Here is a 24,507-nt window from a genome sequence, read left to right on the forward strand (position 1 = left end):
CGCTGCACACTTAATGACATCGCGATCTGCGAGGAGCTAGAGGCCCAGGCGCTACAAGTTAGCACCAGCGCTAAACTGGCACTGAAGTTCACGGGTGTCGCTACATTCGCTGCGCCCGATCACTAACCCCTTAGGGCCCCATTAGCTTCCCCCTGGCACTAAAGGGAGGCGCTGAGCTACCGAAAGTCTCCCTTCGGGATGCTAATCTGCTATTTCTGGATTCCGCCTTAGATTGATCTGTGATAAGATGTGTTTTAGCAATTGTGGTTTCACCAGGCCTGGTCTCGCAAGAACAATGCCTTGTGACAGCAGAGTTCAATCCTTGGGGAAGGAGGAGGAAAAATGATTCTACCTCCTATCAGTCCGTTACACTGGAGGTGGAGATTGCATTAATGAGGAATGACAAGGGCTGAGGGTTGAGGGGGTGGGGCCATGTCCTTCAGTGACTTTTTAAAATGGATCTTGCAAAGTACAGGGCTGATCCCAGTAATGCAGTCATGCAAAGCCATCAAAATCCTGTAAACCCCCACCTAACAGCACTGTGGGAGCACCTTCATCACATGGGCTGCAGCAGTTCAAGGAGAAGGCCCACCTGCTCAGAGCAACTAGAGATGGACAATAAAAGCTGGCCTTGCCATCAATAGCCTCATCCTGGGAATTAATTCAAACGAAAACTCAATGTGAGCACATAATTTAGTCTGGCACTTCAGTACTGATGGGGTGCTGCAAGTTTTATACTTTTTCCTTTCTCTCCCTGTCTTCAAAAACCTCCTTTAAAATTGAACTTTGACCCATGCCTTTCATTCCCTCCCCGCCCCAATTACTTCACTTCCTGTTCAGTGTCCACCTATTTTGCTGAACTGAAATCATGTAGTACGTCACTTAAAAAGCTGGAGCTCAGACAGGATACTGATATTATGCCTGAAATGAAGCAGTCTATTTTATGATTAAACTTCGGAATGGAAAATAATGAGTTCGTACCAAACCTGCAAACCTTAATTAATGCAGATTTCTGTTGGGAGCATTCACCTGTAATTGTAATAGATTTTACGTTTTGAAGGATCAAGTGAGAATTGAGGCCAAGACTACATGGATGTTGACTTGACTGTATATATTCTGAGGAGATTTATTAGCAAGCCTATTATCTTTAAACAATATGAGAGTTGCCAATAAAATTAAAGGAACTCTGCCTCTTCAAACAGTCTGACAGACATGGATTATTGTCAAGTCATGTATTTTATTCTTGTGAATGTGTTTTGGTGCTGTGGACTGGTTGTAGAAATCTTTATTGTGAGATCAGATTGGTTGTGGTGTGTTTATTCTAAGTGATGAGGAATCAACTTATTGGGCCCAAGTTTCCACATGATTTGCGCCTGATTTTTAGGAGCAACTGGTGGAGAACGGACTATCTTAGAAATCGCAAATCTCCACATTTTTTTTTCTGCAGTTCTAGTCAGGTAGAACAGTTCTACTTTGGAACAGAATTTTTTCTTCAAAAGGGGGCGTGTCCGGCCACTGACGCCTGATTTGAAAGTTTCCACAGTGAAAACGTACTCCAAACTAAAGTAGAATGGAGCCAGTGAAGATTTTTGTAGAACTGAAAAAACCTGTTCTACACATTAAAAAATCAGGCGCAGGTTACAAATTAGGCGTCCAGAACGAGGTGGGGGGGGGGAGGGGGGGAAGGGAAGTCATTAAATTCTATAATAAATCCTTATTTATACTTATACAAATATTACACAAATAAATCCAACCTGAATAAACATTTATAAGCAAAGAAAAGATTAAATAAACCATCTTCCTACCTGTGTGAAAGTGCTTCAGGCAGGCCTTTCGGGACTGAAGGCTGAACGGGCCGGCCCGAGACTTCGGGCAGGGCCCATCCCCAGCACCAGATTTACAGGTAGGTGGCGTTGGGTTGGGTCGGGTCGGGGGGAGGGGGGGGGGGGGGAGGTCAGGTCGGATCCAGTCCGGGAGCGGGAGTCGGGTCGGGTCCAGTGGGGGGGGGTCAGGTCGGGGGTCGGGTCGGGTGGGGGTGTCGGGTCTGGTCCGGAGGCGACGGGGGGGGGGGGCTGGGTGTCGGATCTGGTCCGGAGGCAGGGCGGGGGCGGGGAGCGGGTGTCGGGTCTGGTCCGGAGGCGACGGGGGGGGGGGGCTGGGTGTCGGGTCTGGTCCGGAGGCAGGGGGGGGGGGGGGGGGCGGGGAGCGAGTGTCGGGTCTGATCCGGCGGGGGAGCGGGTGTCGGATCTGATCCGGCGGGGAGCGGGTGTCGGGTCTGATCCGGAGGCAGGGGGGGGGCGGGGAGCGGGTGTCGGGTCTGATCCGGCGGGGAGCGGGTGTCGGGTCTGATCCGGCGGGGAGCGGGTGTCGGGTCTGATCCGGCGGGGAGCGGGTGTCGGGTCTGATCCGGCGGGGAGCGGGTGTCGGGTCTGATCCGGAGGCAGGGGGGGGGCGGGGAGCGGGTGTCGGGTCTGATCCGGCGGGGAGCGGGTGTCGGGTCTGATCCGGAGGCGGGGGGGGGGCGGGGAGCGGGTGTCGGGTCTGATCCGGCGGGGGAGCGGGTGTCGGGTCTGATCCAGAGGCAGGGGGGGGGCGGGGAGCGGGTGTCGGGTCTGGTCTGGTCCGGAGGCAGGGCGGGGGCGGGGGCGGGGAGCGGGTGTCGGGTCTGGTCCGGAGGCAGGGGGGGGGGGGCGGGGAGCGGGTGTCGGATCTGGTCCGGAGGCAGGGCGGGGGCGGGGGCGGGGAGCGGGTGTCGGATCTGGTCCGGCGGGGGAGCGGGTGTCGGGTCTGATCCGGAGGCAGGGGGGGGGGCGGGGAGCGAGTGTCGGGTCTGGTCGGGGGGTGGGGGTGAGCAGGAGCTGGCCGTGGGAGGAGCCTTATTCACGCAGCCCCAGTGAGGCCATTGGGCCAGGGCTAGGGGCTGCGTGCTTCGGGCCCCTCCCACACAGTTCGGTGCCCGGAGCTACTGCACTTGCGTGCCCACTGTAGCACGCATGTGCAGAGGTCCCGGCACTGTTTTCAGCGCCGGGACCTGGCTCCGCCCCCCCACAGCTCGTGCTGGCTGCGCCGAGGGCCAGAGGACCTGCAAGAAGGTAGAGAATACCGAGGATTTTTTTAGGCGCACTTTGTGGCGTGAAAAACGGGCGTCCAGGTCGGGACTGCGCCGTTCTAGGCGCGTGTGGAAACTTGGGCCCATTATCTATGCCAACTGTAGAAAGATGTAGAACCAGGCTCTTATCCTGCATTTTCAGCAGAACACAGCATTACAGTAACTTCTTCAAGCTGAAAGGCTACAGTAGAGAATGTTTTACAGACTTGGATTTGGCCTCCTGCCCTGAAAAGGGATGATCACGAGGTTTACTGGAAATCAATTTGTGTCAGATATTAAAGACAGGCAGGATATGGTTGATTCTTAATATAGAAAATACTTCAATTGTTGTGGGGAGTCTGAAATCTTTACCTAACTTTTGAAATCTTATTTATTTGTAACTTCTGCTTCCTCAATTCTGAATTATTTGGAAACAACTATTGTTGTAAAACTATTTGAAATATTTCAGCTCCTTGGAACAATACAGCAAGGTACACCAACCGTATTAACATTAATTTCACCAAGCAGTTTCTGTAGTTAAAGAAAACTCCAGAGTGTCTATCCATCCCCTTAACCTCACTATCTAAGCCTGTTTTCTAAAGCTGGGTCTAGCCTTAGTAGCACAGGAGCCATGGTGTTCTATAGAGCACTTGATTATCTCCAGGTATAACTATCGCTGTAACCACCAATCCTGATCCAAAATGGACATTTATCTAGATTTTTTTTAAGGAATTTAGTGATAGTGTCAACTATTTTTATGGTGAGTCTGTCTTGAGTGTCTGTTACTCAGTTTTCTGATCTAAGATATCAGGTCTACTTAATAGAAACCGACAATGTGTTCTCTTATGTTATGGCCAAAAGATAAATTTATATTTGAAGTTTAGGATATTTTTTAGCCAGACATAAAATTCATTTTCTCCAAAAAGATTACATTTTGAACGAGATACTTTTGATTGTGGTTTCAATGAATGGCAATTGCTTTTCAAAGGATTCCTGGATAGGCACTGTAAATTGAGATATGTAACCTTCAAACATTAATCGAAACAAACATGACTTGACCTATGCGATGTTAAAATATCAGTGGGATCTTTTATAACAAACTGGGATGATAAAAATGCACATTATTATAACAATCAAACAGTTTTAAAGGACAAGGCTGAAATGTGATGCCAACTGCAGGGATGTGGATTTGACTGGATATTCTGAGGCTATTGGGCCAGATTTTGCTGGGACCTGAGTGAATAGGACAAGCAACAGGGTTTCTCCTTAACCAATGAGATTGAAGGCTGGGAAATAAACAGCGGAAGGACTGAAAAGGAGGGTGATTTAAAGGGGCTAAATTAATCTCAAAATCATGTACAGAAAGAGAATGAGAGAGGGAACAAAAGATTGGAGTAAGAGAGAGAGACAGAAATAAAAAGAAAAAAACAATTTAAAAAAATTTATATCTCCCTAAAAAATTCAAAATCTGAAGGAATGAGATTCCACGCTTGTAATAGTTCATTTTCAGTGCCAGAGAGGTAGATTAGCAGTAATTAACAATTATTACATTGTTAAAAGGTTGCTTATGCTGTAATTACGAGCCCTAAATATCTACAGTGGATTCAGTTCATATCTACCGAGCGAATTCAGAAACTTCATGACGTTCAATGCCCATCAATGGTGAAGAAGATAACAAAATACTGCTTTTGCAAATGTAGGCAACTCAGACAGCAACTTTTGGATATTCGCATTTACCCACACATGTGCTCCTCGCCTGAAGTTGCTGTACCATTTGCGCATTAATAACGGCAAGCCCATTAACCTCACCGTCATTTTGACAGCAAAATCTGGCCCAATGTCTTTAGTTGTACTGGCATCTCTCAGATTATTCAAAGGACTTTCTTCCTTTCCAAACAGTCTGGCAGACAAGGATTATTTTCAAGTCACGTATTTTATTCTTGTGCCATGGAATGGTTGTCCTCTGCTTTCAGATCAAGGTAGTTATGGCTGTATTTATTCGAGCTGGTTGCACATCTCAGTAGTGCTTTGTCAAAATCTGATTGTACAAAAACAAAACTGATTTTTTTTGGCACTTCTTTTCAGGGGGAAATCGTCTTGAACTTTTCTAATGAACCGTCATTGCTGACTCTCGTTGCTGCTGACCTGACCAAATGACCACTCAAGTGTGGAGAGTGTGCTCAGGAGCTCATATCTGTTTTTGACGGGTATGTTTCCATCTTAAATCTAGAAATAGCTGACAATGTGGGAGGTTTACCCTATGTGAACCCAATGTATTGTCTGAGAATACCATGCAGGTTAGAAGTTCCCACATTTTTTAAGTTAAATATTGAAAGCAGATACCTTCCTAAATGTTTACATTAGGAAGTGGTCAGATACTAAGGTGACACTCACAAATAGATTTTTTTGTGCATTTTCTGAGTATTTCTTCAAGTCAATTTACAGTAATTGTTTTAACTTTATACATTCAGACAGATACAAAGTATTCAAATGAGCTTTGTATTAGATATGAAAAGGGAGATGATGGATATACCTTATTTTATCTGTGCTAACGATGCCGTGGAACGGCTTGGTAAGAATCAGGCGGCCTCTGTACTCCAAATGCTGTGATGAAAATATTCACAATGACAATTATGAACACGAGGCCCGTGGTAATGTTGTTGAGAAGGTCCAGCTTGGCTTGCTTCCTGGGGTCATTCAGATCATATTTGACTGAAAAGGAGGGCAAAAGCAGCAATTGCAATTGAAAAATTTGATGTACATCATTAAATAATAATGTCAAGACAAAAATGCCAAACCTAACAAACATCATTACCATTCATTATGGTCATATCAAGTACCACCCACACAATTTTCAAATTGCGATTCAAATTATGGCAGAGATTAAAATCTCAGGATTAACAGCTTAACTGAAATCTTTATCATACTCCAAGACTGACTGGATTACATTGTCGATAAAGACTGCTCACAGACATAAAGCTACCAGGTGCTTTCCACTGGATATTCAGTTTGATAGACAGTTTTGTAATGTTGTAAACATTTTTTGTAATAGAAAGTCTGGTTGCAACAACAGATTTGGGGCAAAGATAAAAGGAAAGCATTCAAAATGCACATCTGGCTTATTACCAATACAGGAAAAACTTCGAATCAGAGCTTTCTGTCATTGGTTACATTGCCTCCTTTCAGAATGAAGGCTCAATGGTCAGAAATGAAAATCTGTTGCATCGCTATATGATCTATACTGTATGTGTTGCTCCTCAGTGTGAAAATAATCACATTATTATACTACATTACTTATCAAATGATGCTATTAAGATCAAACCTCAACAGCAGTTAAGTGCATACACTTATGTTATTTTATCCTTTGCCCAGTGCCTCAACTCAACTGGTAAATTTACCACATTAAAAGGAGCCAATAACAACAGAACACTGAAAATACTGCTTGAAACACTCTATATTGAACCACTGGTTCAAATAAATGCCATACAGGAACACTAATGTCAAGCTGTTGCACTGATCTTGCTCAAAGGCATCCTGTAAGAAATGAACTTCATTGATGAAGAGAATATGCATATAATTAATGAAATGGCAGGAATGTAAAGGAGTAACTATCTTAACTTCCATCTAGTTTCAACTGCATGACTTTTTTGTTTTGAGAATGTAATTCCTTCGAACATATTTTCTCCCCTTCATGATTAAGTCCTGCTTTTAGGTTCACAGAGCGGATAGGCTAATTTCAGAGGATGAAGTGCACTTTGTATCTGAATATGGTCATCAAGGTTAGCGCAATCGATGAGAACTCCTGGCTCACTGTTAAAATTCTGGCTTGGTTTGGGCAAGCTTCCTCCCAAAATACGAGGTCTGAGCAGGGTTCCAACTTGCTTTGCCCATGAAAATAACACCTACCCAAACCACAGCTGAGATCAGGCATATAGCAACGCCTTGTATTTGGCTCCTGATCCTAATCTGTGGAACTGTGGTATGCTGTTAGCAAAAATTACCTTGGCCTCATAGCAGACTGAGCACAACACTAGCACCTTATTTATGCAGCGTCGACACTGTGCAGTGCTTTCCTGAACCAGATAGAAACAATGCCGATATTATTGCAAAGGAAACTATATGGGTGCATGTAGACATTACATTTTCCCATTTGTTTTCTTTTACTACATCATGTACATTGGGTGTAGTGCAGGCTGTGGGTGTGCTGGTGGTGTCCATGCTTTTACAACTGCAAATCCATCCATATTGGCAAGAGTCTGCATTCAGATTATTTGGAATAGAATAATTCTGCCTGTCTTATTGACTAAATTCACTATACTTAATACTTCCAAACAGCAGTCAAATTACTTTTTTTTTAAACTTTCTTTAACTTCAACATACAACCACTATCAATCAACAACAATTATTCGGCTCCCACTCCATTAGATTTGAGGTGTCTCCTGATGGCCAAATGTGTAATGGTAATAAGCTGTGCAGACCAGAAGTTGCCAGGTTCAGTTCCTACCATGTGCTCAGTTAGCTGATCTCACCAAAGGTGCAGTAATTGGCCTCAGCATACACGGGACAGAAAGAGAAAACAGTTCAGCCATGATGTTGGGGGAAGGATGAATGATCTGGCTTGGCTCTGATGTCCTCAATGTTCAAATAGCTTGCCAGAGTTCACATAAGACTGGTCACTTGGGCTATTTTCGTATCTTCATGCTCTTCCCGTGGGGAATGGTGTAAAATAGTGGAAGGATTCACAGACTGACAGACTGTGACGAGAACACTTCTTTCCTGGTCCTAACCATCTGTTTATATCAGCCAATGGGGTCCTGTGTGGTGGAAGGGTTTTATGGGCTCCCACAATCCATACAAAGAGTGTGGGGGCAGGGGGGTGGGAGTCAGAGCCAGAGTTTCAGCCTCTACTGGCTACAACTGTCTGGAGTGGGGATTGAACCCTGCACCTTCTGACTCAGAGGTCGGAATGCTACCTCAGGTGATGTATCAGAAGGCCGCCAGTGGCTGTAGAACTGTGTTCCAGTAAGGATCAGGAACAACTGGCGGGGTTGAAAATTTGTGTTTCATTGCCTCTTAGAATGCACAAGAATCCACAGCATAGCAATAAAAATGTATTTTCTCCACATTATAATTTATAAAAAGTTGTAATCAAATAAATACTCAACATAATTTCTTCATTCAATAATAGAAAATTCTTCGTAAAATTGCACTGTCTGATATCTTACAAAGATTTTAAAGCATTTCAGTCACAAATTTCTCTTCCATATACAGGCAACTCTCGATTATCCGTACACGGATCTAATGGAGAACCCACTAGAACGGCACTTTTAAGAACTGTGATTCTGTCGGATGTACAGCTGCACACGGCCATTAAACCCACCCCACACACAGTCCTGCGCTGACCACTTTCTGCACCTGTCTGCCACCCGGCCTTGGGGGTAAGTAAAGCCGAGTCTCATTCGACCTCCAACGGTTGAAGCCTTTAGACTGGTCATTTCACCTTTCAGCCACGCCGCTGGGCCTGATCGCGGCACTGGCAGGGAATGAGCTCGGGTTTCTAGGCAGGACCTGGGGACCCTGCATGCTGGCACCGTCCGGCTTGTCTGTGCTCTTTCTCCGCCGACCGATGACTGCCGAAGGATTAGGGATTAAGCTCATCGAGTTGGTGTTCTAACTAGTTTCAACATTGATTTGAGGGAGGGGTCGTTGACTCCAGCAAGTTAATCTAGCATTAAAGAATAAATTTTGGACCCAAACATTCTCAGCAAGTACGTGCACTCGCCCCAGTGGCAAAATCGTTTACCCGGAATAGCCCGATCCCCGAGTGCCCCGGTTAATCGAGAGTTGCCTGCATTCTCTTGCATCAGTACATCGTTATACTGTAAATTGATACACCAGGAATCTATTGTGGAGTACTAATAACAGGCTATTGGGCCTTCCATTCAAAATGTAATTATCTTAATGTGACTCGGCATTTAACTCACCAATGAATATTAATAAGATGCCCACTATTATCTGAAACATGAGTGATATACTAATGAGAATGATGAGTGGCACATAGTAGTTGAAGCTGGGCCCTTGATCAACCACTGCTTTCAGCTGGGATGCATTGGCCATCAGCAAGGCGACATCCAGCATGCTTTCTGCTGCACTCTTCTTGTTGGCATAGTGATTGAAGTTGATGGATTGACTTCGTCTCCGCCCGGGCGCACCCTGTTGTGGGAAAAATATGTTGAGAATAAAATTAGGTTTGTGGTACAGGTAAAACTTAAAAGTTTACATTGTTTGACTGTTATTCTCAAACATTCAGCTGCTTCTAGATTACAATGTAGCCTGGTAATGTTTTGCTCTGGGGAGCATCATTCATCAAACAGTGATTCTGATTTGTGCAATGGACACGAAAGACTATAAGACACCTGTTACACATCAATAATATATTTAAAAATCTAACATCTGTGTACATTTCCTGACTACAAATGTTATTTCCTATTATCACATTTGTGTGTCAACCTTTTTCATTATAATTCCATATTTATAATGGAAAATGCCTATGTAAACTGTCACGCTGTAATTATATCGTTCCAGCAGAGGTGGCCCTGCAGCACTTCAGTTTAACATTTCCTAGTTTCTCAGTCTATACTGCAAAAAGAAACTCCTGTTGTGTATATCTGTAAAGCATGCACTCCCATGTTCCGCCACCAGGGAGCTCATCCCCTGAAGTCCCAAGGGATCCCAGCATTCTTTGGGAGCACTGTATATAAGCCGGCCCCTAAGGCCTGTTCCTCACTCTGGAGTGTCTTATTAAAGACTGAGGTCACTGTTGCTTTAACCTTCCTGTGTGCAGCCTCATCTGTGTTAGCAACACAATATCTGGCGACGAGAATAGGAATCCAACGCAAAGATGCAGAAAACTGTGGGCATCCTGGAGAAGTTCTCGGAGGGTGAGGACTGGGAAGCCTATGTCGAACGACTAGACCAGTACTTTGTAGCCAACGAGCTGGACGGAAAAGGAAGCGCTACAAAAAGGAGAGCGGTCTTCCTCACGGTCTACGGGGCACCGACCTACAGCCTCATGAAGAATCTTCTGGCTCCGATGAAACCCACAGATAAATCATATGAGGAGCTGTGTACACTGGTTCGGGAGCATCTTAACCCGAGGGAGAGCGTGCAGATGGCGAGGTATCGGTTCTACACGTGCCAGTGATCTGAAGGTCAGGAAGTGGTGAGCTACGTTGCCGAGCTAAGGCGATTTGCAGGACAATGTGAGTTTGATGGCTACCTGGACCAAATGCTCAGACTTTTTTGTACTGGGCAATGGCCACGAGACCATCCTACAAAAACTTTTGACTGTAGAGACACCGACCCTCAGTAAGGCCATTGCGATAGCACAGGCGTTTATGTCCACCAGTGATAACACCAAACAAATCTCTCAGCACACAAGTGCTAGCAATGTTCATAAATTAACTGAAACTGTGTTTGCGAGCAGAAATGTACAGGGCAGAACCCACGAGTCTGCAACTGCCAGCAGGCCTCAGGTGATCCAGATGACTCAGAGTCCCCAACAAAGGATGAATGCAAGGCAATTCACACCTTGTTGGCGTTGTGGAGGCTTCCATTCAGTCTATTCTTGCTGCTTCAAAGGGTATGTTTGCAAGAGCTGTGGAACAATGGGGCATCTCCAACGAGCTTGCAAACGAGCTGCAAGCTCTGCAAAACCTGCTAACCACGTGGCAGAGGAAGATCGATCCATGGTGGATCAAAGCAATTTCGAGCCTCAGAGAGAGGAGGCAGGTGCTGAAGTACATGGGGTGCACACATTTTCGACGAAATGTCCACCTATAATGCTAAACGTAAAATTGAATGGCTTACCGGTAGCCATGGAACTGAACACTGGCGCTAGCCAATCCATCAGGAGTAAAAAAATGTTTGAGAGACTGTGGTGCAACAAGGCATTCAGACCAGCCCTGAGCCCCATCCACATGAAACTGAGAACGTACACCAAAGAGCTTATCACTGTCGTGGGCAGCTCCATAGTCAAGGTCACCTACGAGGGCACGGTGCACGAACTGCAACTCTGGATTGTCCCGGGCGATGGCCCCACACTGCTTGGAAGGAGCTGGCTGGGCAAAATCCGTTGGAACTGGGATGACATCCGAGCGCTATCACATGTCGATGAGGCTTCATGTACCCAGGTTCTTAAAAAAATTTCCTTCCCTTTTTGAGCCAGGCATTGGAAACTTTTCCGGGGCGAAGGTGCGGACCCACTTGGTCCCAGAGGCACAACCCATTCACCACAAAGCGCGAGCGGTACCTCACATGATGAGGGAGAGAGTGGAAATCGAGCTGGACAGGCTGCAATGCGAGGGCATCATCTCTCCAGTGGAATTCAGTGAGTGGGCCAGCCCGATTGTTCCAGTATTCAAAAGTGATGGCACTGTCAGGATTTGCGGCGATTATAAATTATTAATCGTTTCTCGCTACAGGACCAATACCCGCCAACTAATACCCGCGACGCTGGCAGGAGGCAAGACGTTCACCAAGCTCGACCTGACCTCGGCCTACATGACGCAGCAGCTGGAGGAGTCTTCGAAGGGCCTCACCTGCATCAACACGCACAAGGGACTGTTCATCTACAACAGATACCCGTTTGGAATTCGGTCGGCTGCAGCGATCTTCTAGAGAAACATGGAGAGCCTATTCAAGTCAGTACCACACACGGTGGTCTTTCAGAACGACATATTGGTCACGGGTCGGGACACCGTCGAGCATCTACAAAATCTGGAGGAGGTCCTCCAGCGACTGGATTGCGTAGGGCTGCGGCTGAAGAGGTTGAAATGCATTTTCATGGCAACAGAAGTGGAGTTTTTGGGGAGAAAGATCGCGACGGATGGCATTCGGCCCACAGACGCCAAGACAGAGGCTATCAGGAACGCGCCCAGGCCACAGAACGTCATGAAGCTGCAGTCGTTCCTGGGACTCCTCAACTATTTTGGTAACTTCCTACCGGGGTTAAGCACCCTTTTAGAGCCCCCACCTGTGTTATTGCGCAAAGGTGAGAACTGGGTATGGGGGGAAAAAAAAAGTAATTGCTTTTGAGAAAGCCAGAAACATTTTATGCTCCAACAAGCTGCTTGTATTGTATAACCCGTGTAAAAGACTTGTGCTAGCATGTGACGTGTCGTCATATGGAGTCGGGTGTGTATTACAACAAGCTAATGTTGTGGGGAAGTTGCAACCTGTCGCCTATGCTTCCAGGAGCTTGTCTAAGGCCGAGAGGGCCTACAGCATGATTGAGAAAAAGGCATTAGCATGTGTGTTCGGGGTAAAGAAAATGCATCTGTACCTGTTTGGCCTCAAATTTGAGTTCGGGGTAAAGAAAATGCATCTGTACCTGTTTGGCCTCAAATTTGAGCTGGATACCGATCACAAGCCCCTCACATCCCTGTTCGCTGAAAACAAGGAGATAAATACGAATGCCTCAGCTCACACACAAAGGTGGGCACTCGCGCTATCAGCGTATAACTATACCATCCGCCACAGGCCAGGCACCGAGAATTGTGCGGATGCTCTGTCGGCTACCATTGCCCACCACGGGGGTGGAAATGGTGCAGCCTGCAAACTTGTTGATGGTGGCGCAGCCCGCAGACTTGTTGATGGCCATGGAAGCGTTTGAAATCACCTGTCACGGCCCGCCAGATTAGGACTCGGACCAGCCAAGATCCTCTGCTATCCCTAGTAAAAAACTGTGTACTGCATGGGAGCTGGGCCAGCATCCCCCTTGAAATGCAAGAGCTAATCAAACCATTCCAGCGGCGAAAGGACGAGCTGTCCATTCAAGCAGACCGCCTGTTGCGGGAGAACCGCGTAGTGTTACCCAAAAAGGGCAGGGAGACGTTCATCTCGGATCTCCACAGCACACGCCCGGGTATAGTAGTGATGAAAGCGATAGCCAGATCCCACGTGTTGTGGCCTGGTATCGACTCTGACTCAGAGTCCTGTGTACAGCAATGCAGCGTATGTGCTCAGTTGAGCAACGCGCCCAGAGAGGCACCACTATGTTTGTGGTCCTGGCCCTCCAGACCATGGTCGAGGATCCATGTCGACTATGCGGGCCCATTTCTCGGTAAAATGTTCCTGGTGGTGGTGGATGCTTTTTCAAAACGGATTGAATGTGAAATAATGTCGGGAAGCACTGCCACCACCACCATTGAAAGCCTGAGGGCCATGTTTGCCACCCACGGCCTGCCTGACATACTGTTCAGTGACAACGGGTCATATTTCACCAGTGCCGAATTTAAAGAATTCATGACCCGCAATGGGATCAAACATGTCACCTCGGCCCCGTTTAAACCAGCCTCCAATGGGCAGGCAGAGCGGGCAGTACAAACAATCAAACAGAGCCTTAAACGAGTCACAGAAGGCTCACTCCAAACCCGCCTGTCCCGCATACTGCTCAGCTACTGCACGAGACCCCACTCACTCACAGGGGTGCCCCCAGCTGAGCTACTCATGAAAAGGACACTTAAAACCAGAGTCTCGCTGGTTCACCCCAACCTGCATGATCAGGTAGAGAGCAGGCGGCAGCAACAAAATGTAAATGATGGTCGCACCACTGTGTCACGGGAAATTGATCTGAATGACCCTGTGTATGTGCTAAACTATGGACATGGTCCCAAGTGGATCGCGGGCACGGTGTTGGCTAAAGAGGGAATAGGGCGTTTGTAGTCAAACTGGACAATGGACAAATTTGCAGAAAGCACCTGGACCAAACGAGGCTGCGGTTCACAGACTGCTCTGAACAATCCACAGCAGACACCACCTTTTTCGAGCCCACAACATACACCCAAAGGATCAACGACACCACCCCGGACCAGGAAATTGAACCAATCACGCCCAACAGCCCAGCAAGGCCAAGCTCACCTAGCAGCCTTGCAGGGCCAACAACACACCAGCCCAGCGAGAGCACAGCCAACACACCAGAACAGATATTTGTACCGAGGCGGTCCACCAGGGAAAGAAAGGCTCCCGACCGCCTCACCTTGTAAATAGTTTTCACTTTGACTTTGTGGGGGGGGGGGGAGTGATGTTGTGTATCTGTAAAGCATGCACTCCCATGTTCCGCCACCAGGGAGCTCATCCCCTGAAGTCCCAAGGGATCCCAGCATCCCTTGGGAGCACTGTATATAAGCCGGCCCCTAAGGCCTGTTCCTCACTCTGGAGTGTCTTATTAAAGACTGAGGTCACTGTTACTTTAACCTCCCTGTGTGCATTCTCACCTGTGTTAGGAACACAATACTCCAATGCTGCCAAATTGCAACACTGATGGTAAATTGTGAAGTAGAGTTGGATCCTACTACTCTGCTTCCCAAATTGCCTACTTTTTTGCTATTTAACTATTAATCAATATGAAACCAAATTATACACAAAAATAAGGACAAACTGTATGACTTGAAATGGAGATGGAGTTATATCTGCTCGGCCGGGTCCAACTGTTCCCCACTCTCTATCACATCTTCACCTGAAGACACTTGGTCTTCACTACCTGTGAGAAACACCACAGGAGAGCGACCTAGTATTTGTTACAATATTTCATGTTTTATGCAAATATGTCTTAATCCCTATATTTGTATAAGTATCGGATATACTGCTTTTGTACAAGAGCGTTTCCAATTAATCCAAATTTTATATCTAAATCCTTTGTATCTATATGAAATGAGAACTTTTTATTAACTTTCTTTTATAGCATGTATACCACATATACCTACAATGTTTAATAGTTTTGAGTAACTGGGAAAAGACTATTTTAAGTAATATTGTAATTACTAAAATTGTTTTGTTCTATTAGCACAAGAAGTGTAATGTTTAAAACAAAGACTACTGAAACCCTTTTGAATCATATAAATGTGGGACGACTTACACAATGCTGCTTTTCTCTCCTATAAAGTGAACTCAATTCACAGTCAATCTTTCCTCAGCCCTTCCATCAGTTTGCAACATGTGCAGTGAAATGCAATGTTACTGTGACAGAGGTTCCTTGTTTGGTTTCCCTAAGGAGGGTTAATACCTTTTTATTTTGTGCTTGGTATTTTATTTTTGTTAAGGTGTCCAGCTGCACTCACTGGACAGCAGCGGACAAGACAGGTTCACTTGGTAATGAACACCCATTTCACTCGAACTTCCAGTAACTGGAAAGCTACTTCTGATAACCCAGCAAAGATTCGCCATGTGGTGTTTACATTGGGCAAAGCCACGGTACAAGATTCCACAAAGATAGGGATCTCAACTAATAGGCCGTAATTTGCGGCACTTACGGATGTGTACGAGATGTGCATGCGCTCGTAGGGGCTGCGCAAGTTCTGGGTTTTCGTGTGCGAAGTGCATGCGTGCAAACCCGAAACTCTTCTTGACAGATCCAAGGCATTCCCGGAAAAAGCGCATCCACAGGCGGAGAGTTGGCCTGCTTTTACCAGCGTAAGAGTGTACAAAAACATAAAAAAATAAAGGCGGCAAAATTTGGTAGTGCCCTGTTTGAGGTAGTACCTTTAACTTTTAGAAAATTTAGCGTCCAGCGAGATGCCTTGCTAAATTGTGTGAAATTCAGTGCTTTCTCCCCAGGAGTGAAGTGGGTGGGGGAATGGTTTCTGAGCCGCTAATGGCCTCAGCTGGGTGCTGCAGGGGCGCTATTCACAGACCGTTACCCAATTTCAGCTGACTTGCATTCAGCAATCAGCTTTCAATCCTTGACTCGAGCTCAATGTAGCTCTTAAAGGGGAGGTCATTTCAACCTGCTGCTGCTCATTTTCAGCATTAATGCACTTGAGTCAGTCATCTGTGCAACTCAGAGACCTTTTCTGAAATGGCTGCTGCGAATCCCCCTTCAAGGGAGAGGGCCACACCTTTAAATGATGTGACGCTGGAGACATTGCTGGGGGCAGTGGAGAGAAGGAGTTAGCTGCTGTTCCCTCCATCGGGAAGGAGGCCAAATCTCCACAGGTTTTCAGGGCCATGTGGCAAGAGGTGGCCCAGGAGGTGTCGGCCAGCACAGTGGTGGGCAGAACCCTCACACAGTGCAGAAAGAAATTCAACAACCTCAGTCGGGTGGTGAAGGTGAGCACATGTGTCCACACTTCCTACAGACCAGCCTCTGAACCTCTGTCTGTGCACACTGTGCAAACCACCAGTTCCCTACCACTCAACCACCAAGCACATGCTGCTACCCAGCACTCACATCCTCATCTCACACCTTGCCTACATTCACAGCGATTCAACCACAGCAGGCATAGCTTCCACATACATAGCTGGACTCTTACTCACACCAGTTCCTTTCTTTTGCAGGCCAAGATGGCACATAACAGAAAGGAACAGCTGCGGACGGGAGGAGGAGAACCTGAACTGCGGCCGCTGAGTGACCTGGGAGGAGCGAGTGCTGCGGCTCATTGGCTCGCAGGTGGTGGGCGCCGTGACCATCGGAGACGTTGACCCTGCTGGGGGCAACAACGGCATCTTTACCCCCTCTCCTTTTCTCATACCACTCCCCACACCCCCCCCCCCCCCCCACCATAACAGAAGGCTTTATCACTTGCCACCTCCTGATACTGTCTGCATTCCTTGCTCCATTCCTGCCCCACTGCCCCAACCTAATGGGCATCTAGTGCCATTTATGCTTTTAGATAACCAGCCAGCAGCTATGGGGCCTGCAGCTGAGCCGCCCCCCCCCCCCCCACCTCCCACCCCGCAACAGAGTCTGGAGGGAGAGGAAGAAGAGCAGGAGGAGGAGGAGCCAAGCACTGTATCATTGCTTCTCTCACCCACAGGCATCAGCCCAGATACTGGCACTACGGGGTCTTTAGAGATTAGATTAGTAGAGGGGTTTGCACTGGGGCTGAGCGGGCTGCCGCAAAGCCAAGGGGAAAGGGAACCTCGGGAGCCATCTCCCTGGGGGGCTAGTTTGCGCGCGAGTTCTCCACAGGACTCAGATAAGGACCTCGATAGGGAGGCATTCTGACATCATAGGTGCAATGTCAAGGGTGCCCGAGAGCCTCTCGGCAAAGATACGGAGCATGGAGGAGTCAGTCTCCAGCATTGCACAGAGCTCTGCGCACACCATGGAGCCCTTTATTGCCGGTCTACAAATGATGGTGGACTCCCAGAGAGACCGTGCGAAGCCAGATCTCATGACGCATGTCATCGGCGATGTGGCAGCATCCATTGCAGCAGAGGCAGAAGCAACGCAATGTCTTGGGTGCTGTAATGCAGAGCATGGTTAGTGCCATTGAGTCTCAGATTGCTCATACAGTCTTGGCTGGATGCCACGCGTGCTCTGACTGCTGCCATCGCCGCTGGATCCACCACAGTACACCAGGGATCTCACGGTGTTGCAGCAGCCCAGCAATCTGTGCTCCGGCAGATTGGTGGGGATGCCGAGGTGCTGCCTGGGGGGAGTGGCACTGGGTCAGTGGAGCAGGAACCTGCTATCCTCTCTTAGAATGACAGCATTCCTGAGCCCACCAATGCAACTCCGCCATTGCACTTGTCGCTGCCTGTTACGCTGCCAGTCCAGATTGCCGCTGCCCAGCCTGAGGTGGTGCAGTCTACAGCCGGGCCTGCCAGGCCTAGTGCTGGTCGAGGACATCCTGCAAGGCCATCTGTAGTCTCTGGCCTACACACAGCAGCCTTCCACCAGCCGCGCTGTGGCCACAGGCGACACACTGCGGAGGAGCACTGGAATAGTTAACACAAACATTTAGTGAGTGATAGCCTTTGCGGTTATGGAAGACCAGCAAGGTGCCCACAAAGAGACGTGGGGTCAGTCCCCTGCACCATGGGGGAGCTCGCTATCCTGGTAAAGCCACATGCACACTCGTGCTGCTTCTCTCTGGTCATGGGGAAGGAAATGTACTCCCTTCTCTTTCTGTGCAGAGCATCTGTGACCTCGCGGATGGAGCGATGGACGGCCAACTGGGAGATTTTGGAGATGTCTCCTATCGCACCCTGGAAGGATCCATTGGCGTAGAAGTTGAGTGTGATGGTGACCTTGACTGCCACTGTCATCCTCACCCTGGTCTGAGGCTCGAGGTTTGGTTGCAGCAGATGGCAGAGCTCTGTGACCAGCCTTTGGACACACTGTTCTTCAGTGAAATTGCTGAAGGAGAACTGCTGATGGAATACCCTGGGAGGGTAAGGTATCCTGATGCCATCCCTGATGAGCCTTCTCCCACTGGCCACAATTTGCTGCCTTTCTCTTTGCCTTGCTCCCTATCCTGCTCAGTGTCCTTCTCCCTGAGCTGCCCCCCGTCCTTCGTCTCTGCCTTGCGTCCTGTGCCGTTCTCTGTGATGCTCCCTCATTTGTTTGAAGAAAGAATTGAAGATCAGGATTTGCCCAACTGTGCTGTGAACAATGGAAGTCTGGATGATCAGCTTAATAACCGGGAAGTCCCCGGCGAGCACGCGGTGCGCACAATGGCTGTGGCCACTCTGTCGTGGACCTCTGGCCATCCTAATGCCTGTTCTCAGTTCGGAGCTAATACCTGGGAGAGGAAAGCATTACCTCAAATCTCTCACCCCAACTCTCCACGCCTCAGATCTCTCACTATCTTACTGAAGGGTACTGCTCAGTGTTGAGCTTATGGCTCACATTCCATTGTAGGCAACTAGGCCCATACAGTAAAGCCTGGTCTCGTGTCGTCTTGGACCCCCTTGCCACTGGGCCAAGACCTTGCTCTGCTAAGCCTGTGTGACAGACCAGAACGCCGCACTGCCATCGTTGCCCAGGAACTCAAACGCTTCGACGTCGACATTGCTGCCCTAAGTGACACTTGGCGGGCAGGGGAAGGCCAGCTCAAGGAACAAGGTGGAGGTTACATCTTCTTCTGGAAAGGCAAACCAGAAAAAGAACACCGCCTCCATGGAGTCGGTTTTGCCATCAAGAATGAGCTGGTCAGCCGCCTCAGAGACTCCCCCTGCGGGATAAGCAAACTTCTCATGACTCTCCGGTTCACCCTATCCTGGAACAGTGCGCCACAGTTATCAGTGCGTACGCCCCAACACTCAACGCAACAGATAAGGCCAAAGTGGAATTCTATTCCAGCCTTGGAACAATCCCTGTCCTGAGTCCCTATGGATGACAAACTGATCCTCCTCGGCGGCTTCAATGCCAGAGTCGGAAAGGACACAGACCTCTGGGTAGGGAATACCAACTCCAGCGGTACCCTGCTCCTGACAAAATGCCTAGAACATGACCTTGTCATCACCAACACCTTGTTCCGTCAGAGGGACAAGTACAAGGCATCATGGCAACACCCTCACTCCAAGCACTGGCATCTGCTCGACTATGTCATCGTCTGAGCGAGGGACCGCAAAGACGTGCGCATCACCCGCGTCATGACAGGAGCCAATGACTGCTGGACGGACCATCGCCTAATCCGCTCCGTTATCAACATTAATATAGCCCCAAAGCAGCGATGGCAACAGAAACAATGCCGCAGAAAAATCATCGCCGGGGCACTCAAAGACCCAGTTAAGAGAGCCCTATGCAGCCAGCGCCTCAGTGCCAACCTGGCGACCCTCGATGACCCCAAGACGCAGAGTGCCCACGGCGTCTGGTCTGCCCTCAAGGCCACCATAACCAGCACCTGCAAAGACATGCTCGGTCATTCAACCAGGAAACACCAAGACTGGCTTGACGAGAACGACCAGGTGATCCAGGAGCTAATAAACCGGAAATGCAAGGCATTTCTGAACTTGAAGCAGCAACCAAATTCGGGAGCAGCAAAGCAGCTCTACATGCGGCTGTAGGCCAAGGTCCAACAAAAAACCCGCGACCTGAATAGATGGTGGGTGGAGAAAGCACAGGAGATCCAGCAGCTAGCCGACAGCCATGACATGCAAGGATTCTTCACCGCAGTTAAGTCCATCTACGGCACATGCACCCAAGGTCCCACCCCACTGCTGGCTAAGAACAGGAAGACACTCATCAAGGACACCGAGGCAGTCAGGTCCCGCTGGAAGGAGCACTTCGAAGATCTCCTTAATCGAGGTTCTGCCTTCGACACAAGCATCCTCGACTCCATCCCGCAGCATGCTACCCGCCACCATCTAAGCAAAACCCTAGCCCTGCACGATGTAGAAAAGGCCATCCATCAGCTCAAGAACAACAAGGCATCAGGGCCGATGGAATCCCCGCTGAGGCACTAAAGTATGGCGGAGAAGCGCTGCTGGCACAAATGCATGACCTCAACACTCTTATCTGGAAGGAGGAGTGCATGCCTGGAGATCTCAGAGATGTCATAATCGAAACCATCTTCAAAAAAGAGGACACGTCCGAATGGTAGAATTCTTTATTAAGATGGAGAGTGACACAGTTAATTCAGAGACTAGGGTCCTGAACTTAAGGAAAGGTAACTTCGATGGTGAGGCGTGAATTGGCTAGAATAGACTGGCAAATGATACTTAAAGGGTTGACGGTGGATAAACATTTAAAGATCACATGGATGAACTTCAACAATTGTACATCCCTGTCTAGAGTAAAAATAAAACAGGGAAGGTGGCTCAACCGTGGCTAACAAGGGAAATTAAGGATAGTGTTAAATCCAAGGAAGAGGCATATAAATTGGCCAGAAAAAGCAGTAAATCTGAGAACTGGGAGAAATTTAGAATTCAGCAAAGGAGGACAAAGGGTTTAATTAGGAGGGGAACAATAGCGTATGAGAGGAAGCTTGCTGAGAACATAAAAACTGACTGCAAAAGCTTCTATAGATACGTGAAGATAAAAAGATTAGTGAAGACAAATGTAGGTCCTTTACAGTCAGAATCAGGTGAAGTCATAATAGGGAACAAGGAAATGACAGACCAATTGAATAAATACTTTGGTTCTGTCTTCACTCAGAAAAACACAAATAACCTTCCAGAAGTACGAGGGGACCAAGGGTCTAGTGAGAAGGAGGAACTGAAGGTTATCCTTATTAGGCGGGAAATTGTGTTGGGGAAATTGATGGGATTGAAGGCCGATAAATCCCTGGGGCCTGATGGTCCGCATCCCAGGGTACTTAAGGAAGTGGCCATATAAATAGTGGATGCATTGGTGATCATTTTCCAACAGTCTATCGACTTTGGATCAGTTCCTATGGACTGGAGGGTAGCTAATGTAACACCACTTTTTAAAAAAGGAGGGAGAGAAAACAGGTAATTATAGACCGATTAGCCTGACATCGGTAGTGGGGAAAATGTTGGAATCAATTATTAAAGATGAAATAGCAGCGCATTTGGAAAGCAGTGACAGGATTGGTCCAAGTCAGCATGGATTTATGAAAGGGAAATCATGCTTGACAAATCATCTGGAATTTTTTGAGGATGTAACTAGTAAGAATGGACAAGAGAGAACCAGTAGATGTCGTGTATTTGGACTTTCAAAAAACTTTTGACAAGGTCCCACACAAGAGATTGGTGTGCAAAATCAAAGCACGTGGTATTGGGGGTAATGTACTGACATGGATAGAGAACTGGTTGGCAGACAGGAAGCAGAGAGTCGGGATAAACGGATCCTTTTCAGAATGGCAGGGAGTGACTAATGGGGTGCCACAGGGCTCAGTGCTGGGACCCCAGCTATTTACAATATATATTAATGATTTAGATGAAGGAATTGAGTGCAATATCTCCAAGTTTGCGGATGACACTAAACTGGGTGGCGGTGTGAGCTGTGAGGAGGATGCTAAGAGGTTGCAGGGTGACTTGGACAGGTTAGGTGAATGGGCAAATGCATGGCAGATGCAGTATAATGTGGATAAATGTGAGGTTATCCACTTTGGGGGCAAAAACACGAAGACAGAATATTATCTGAATAGCAGATTAGGAAAAAAGGAGGTGCAACAAGACCTGGGTGTCATGGTTCATCAGTCATTGAAAGTTGGCATGCAGGTACAGCGGGCGGTACAGAAGGCAATTGGTATGTTGGCCTTCATAGCTAAGGGATTTGAGTATAGGAGCAGGGAGGTCTTACTGCAATTGTACAGGGCCTTGGTGAGGCCTCACCTGGAATATTGTGTTCAGTTTTGGGCCGCTAATCTGAGGAAGGACGTTCTTGCTATTGAGGGAGTGCAGCGAAGGTTCACCAGACTGATTACCTGGATGGCTGGACTGAGATATGAGGAAAGACTGGATCAACTGGGCCTTTATACACTGGAGTTTAGAAGGATGAGAGGTGATCTCATAGAAGCGTTTAAGATTCTGACGGGACTGGACAGGTTAGATGCGGGAAGAATGTTCTCGATGTTGGGGAAGTCCAGAACCAGGGGACACAGTTTTAGGATAAGTGGTAGGCCATTTAGGACTGAGATGAGGAGAAACTTTTTCAACTCAGAGAGTTGTTAACCTGTGGAATTCCCTATCACAGAGAGTTGTTGATGCCAGTTCATTGGATATATTCAAGAGGGAGTTAGATATGGCCCATACGGCTAAAGGGATCAAGGGGTATGGAGAGAAAGCAGGAAAGGGGTACTGAGGGAATGATCAGCCATGATCTTCTTGAATGGTGGTGCAGGCTCGAAAGGCCAAATGGCCTACCACTGCACCTATTTTCTATGTTTCTATGTTTCTATGAATGCGGCATCTACAGAGGAATCTCCCTGCTGTCAACCACCGGGAAAGTCATCGCAAGAATCCTCTTCAACCGTCTTCTCCCTATGGCGGAAGAGCTCCTCCCAGAGTCGCAATGTTGATTCCGTCCACTAAGGGGTACAACGGATATGATCTTCACCGCGCGACTACAGGAGAAATGCAGGGAACAGCACCAACCCTTGTACATGGCCTTCTTTGACCTCACAAAGGCCTTTGACACTGTCAACCGCAAGGGACTATCGAGCGTCCTCCTCCATTTCGGCTACCCCAAAGGTTGTCACCATCCTCCGCCTGCTCCACGATGACATGCAAGCCGTGATCCTGACCAACGGATCTACCACAGACCCCAATCCACGTCTGGACCAGGGCTGCATCATCGCGTCAATGCTCTTCTTGATCTTCCTTGCTGCAATACTTTATCTACTCTCAACAAGCTCCCCGCTGGAATGGAACTAAACTATAGAACCAATGGGAACCTGTTCAACCTTCGTCGTCTCCAGGCACGATCCAAGGTCGTCCCATCCTCTGTCATCGAACTACAGAATGCGGATGATGTTTGCGTCTGCGCACATTCAGAAGCCGAACTCCAAGCCATCATCAACATCTTCACCGAGGCATACGAAAGCATGGGCCATACACTAATCATCCGTAAGACAAAGGTCCCCCACCAACCTGACCCCACCACACATCACTGACCCCCGGTCATCAAAATCCACGGCACGGCCTTGGACAACCTGAACCATTTTCCATACCTCGGGAGCCTACTATCAGCAAGGGTAGACATCGATAACGAGGTCCCAACACCGCCTCCAGTGTGCAGAGCAGCCATCGGTCACCTGAGGAAGAGAATGTTTGAAGACCATGACCTCAAATCTGGCACGAAGCTTATGGTCTACAGGCAGTAGTGTTACCCGCCCTCCTATATGGCTCAGAGAAGTGGACCATATACAGTAGACACCTCAAAGCACTGGCGAACTACCATCAGTGCTGCATCCGCAAGATCCTGCAAATCCACTGGGAGGATAGACACACCAACGTCAGTGTTCTCGCTCAGGCCAACACCCCCAGCATCGAAGCACTGACCAAACTCGACCAGCTCCGTTGGGCGGGCTACATCGTCCACATGCCCGACACAAAACTCCCAAAGCAAGTCCTCTACTCGGAACACCTACACGGCAAGCGAGCCCCAGGTGGGCAGAGGAAACTGTTCAAGGACACCCTCAAAGCTTCCTTGATTAAGTGCAACATCCCCACCGGCACCTGGGAATCCCTGGCCAAAGATCACCCTAAGTGGAGGAGGAGCATCCGGGAAGACATCGAGCACCTCAAGTCTCGTCGCCGAGAGCACGCAGAAACCAAGCACAGGCAGTGGAAGGAGCATGCGGCAAACCAGACACCTCACCCACCCTTTCCTTCAACTACTGCCTGTCCCACCTGTGACAGAGACTGTAATTCCCATATTGGACTGTTCAGTCACCTGAGAATTCAATTTTAGAGTGGAAGCAAGTCTTCATCGATTTCGAGGGACTGCATATGATGACGATGTTCCCTGCCTTGCTCCCTGTGCTGCTCCCTGCATTTGTCTCTGCCCAAGAAGCCTCCGACAGTGAAGTTGGAGCAGGAGGTCAAGTGCCAACACAGCCCCTATGAAATGATATAAATATTGTGGTTTCAAATTTGGCCTCAATGATACAAGGGAATAGTTAGGAGGCAGAACAGTCTTTGAAGTGAAAATCGCTGAAATCTGTCCACCAGCCACTTTGCCTATGTGTTCGCAGGCTGCACAGAGTAATGGCCGACAAAAATTG

At 48.1% G+C, this 24,507-nt stretch overlaps 2 protein-coding genes across 2 annotated transcripts in view; one reads left to right on the plus strand and one right to left on the minus strand.

Moving 5' to 3' along the window:
• The window catches only part of LOC139277191 (caspase recruitment domain-containing protein 19-like), a 67,383-nt gene extending 62,163 nt beyond the window's left edge, over window positions 1-5,220 (plus strand). Inside the window, exon 7 of the mRNA XM_070895313.1 lies at window positions 5,174-5,220. Within this exon, the coding sequence (XP_070751414.1) occupies window positions 5,174-5,199 (26 nt within the window). The 3' untranslated portion in view covers window positions 5,200-5,220. The remainder of the gene's footprint in view (window positions 1-5,173) is intronic.
• ninj1 (ninjurin 1) overlaps window positions 1-24,507 on the minus strand; it is a 65,129-nt gene that overhangs the window by 9,305 nt on the left and 31,317 nt on the right. Inside the window, exons 2-3 of the mRNA XM_070895316.1 lie at window positions 9,073-9,301; window positions 5,622-5,800 (exon numbers count right to left, since the gene is read on the minus strand). Of these exons, the coding sequence (XP_070751417.1) occupies window positions 5,637-5,800; window positions 9,073-9,301 (393 nt within the window). The 3' untranslated portion in view covers window positions 5,622-5,636. The remainder of the gene's footprint in view (window positions 1-5,621; window positions 5,801-9,072; window positions 9,302-24,507) is intronic.

The sequence above is a fragment of the Pristiophorus japonicus genome, chromosome 12 (assembly GCF_044704955.1).
Source record: "Pristiophorus japonicus isolate sPriJap1 chromosome 12, sPriJap1.hap1, whole genome shotgun sequence".
Classification (NCBI taxonomy): Eukaryota; Metazoa; Chordata; class Chondrichthyes; family Pristiophoridae; genus Pristiophorus; species Pristiophorus japonicus.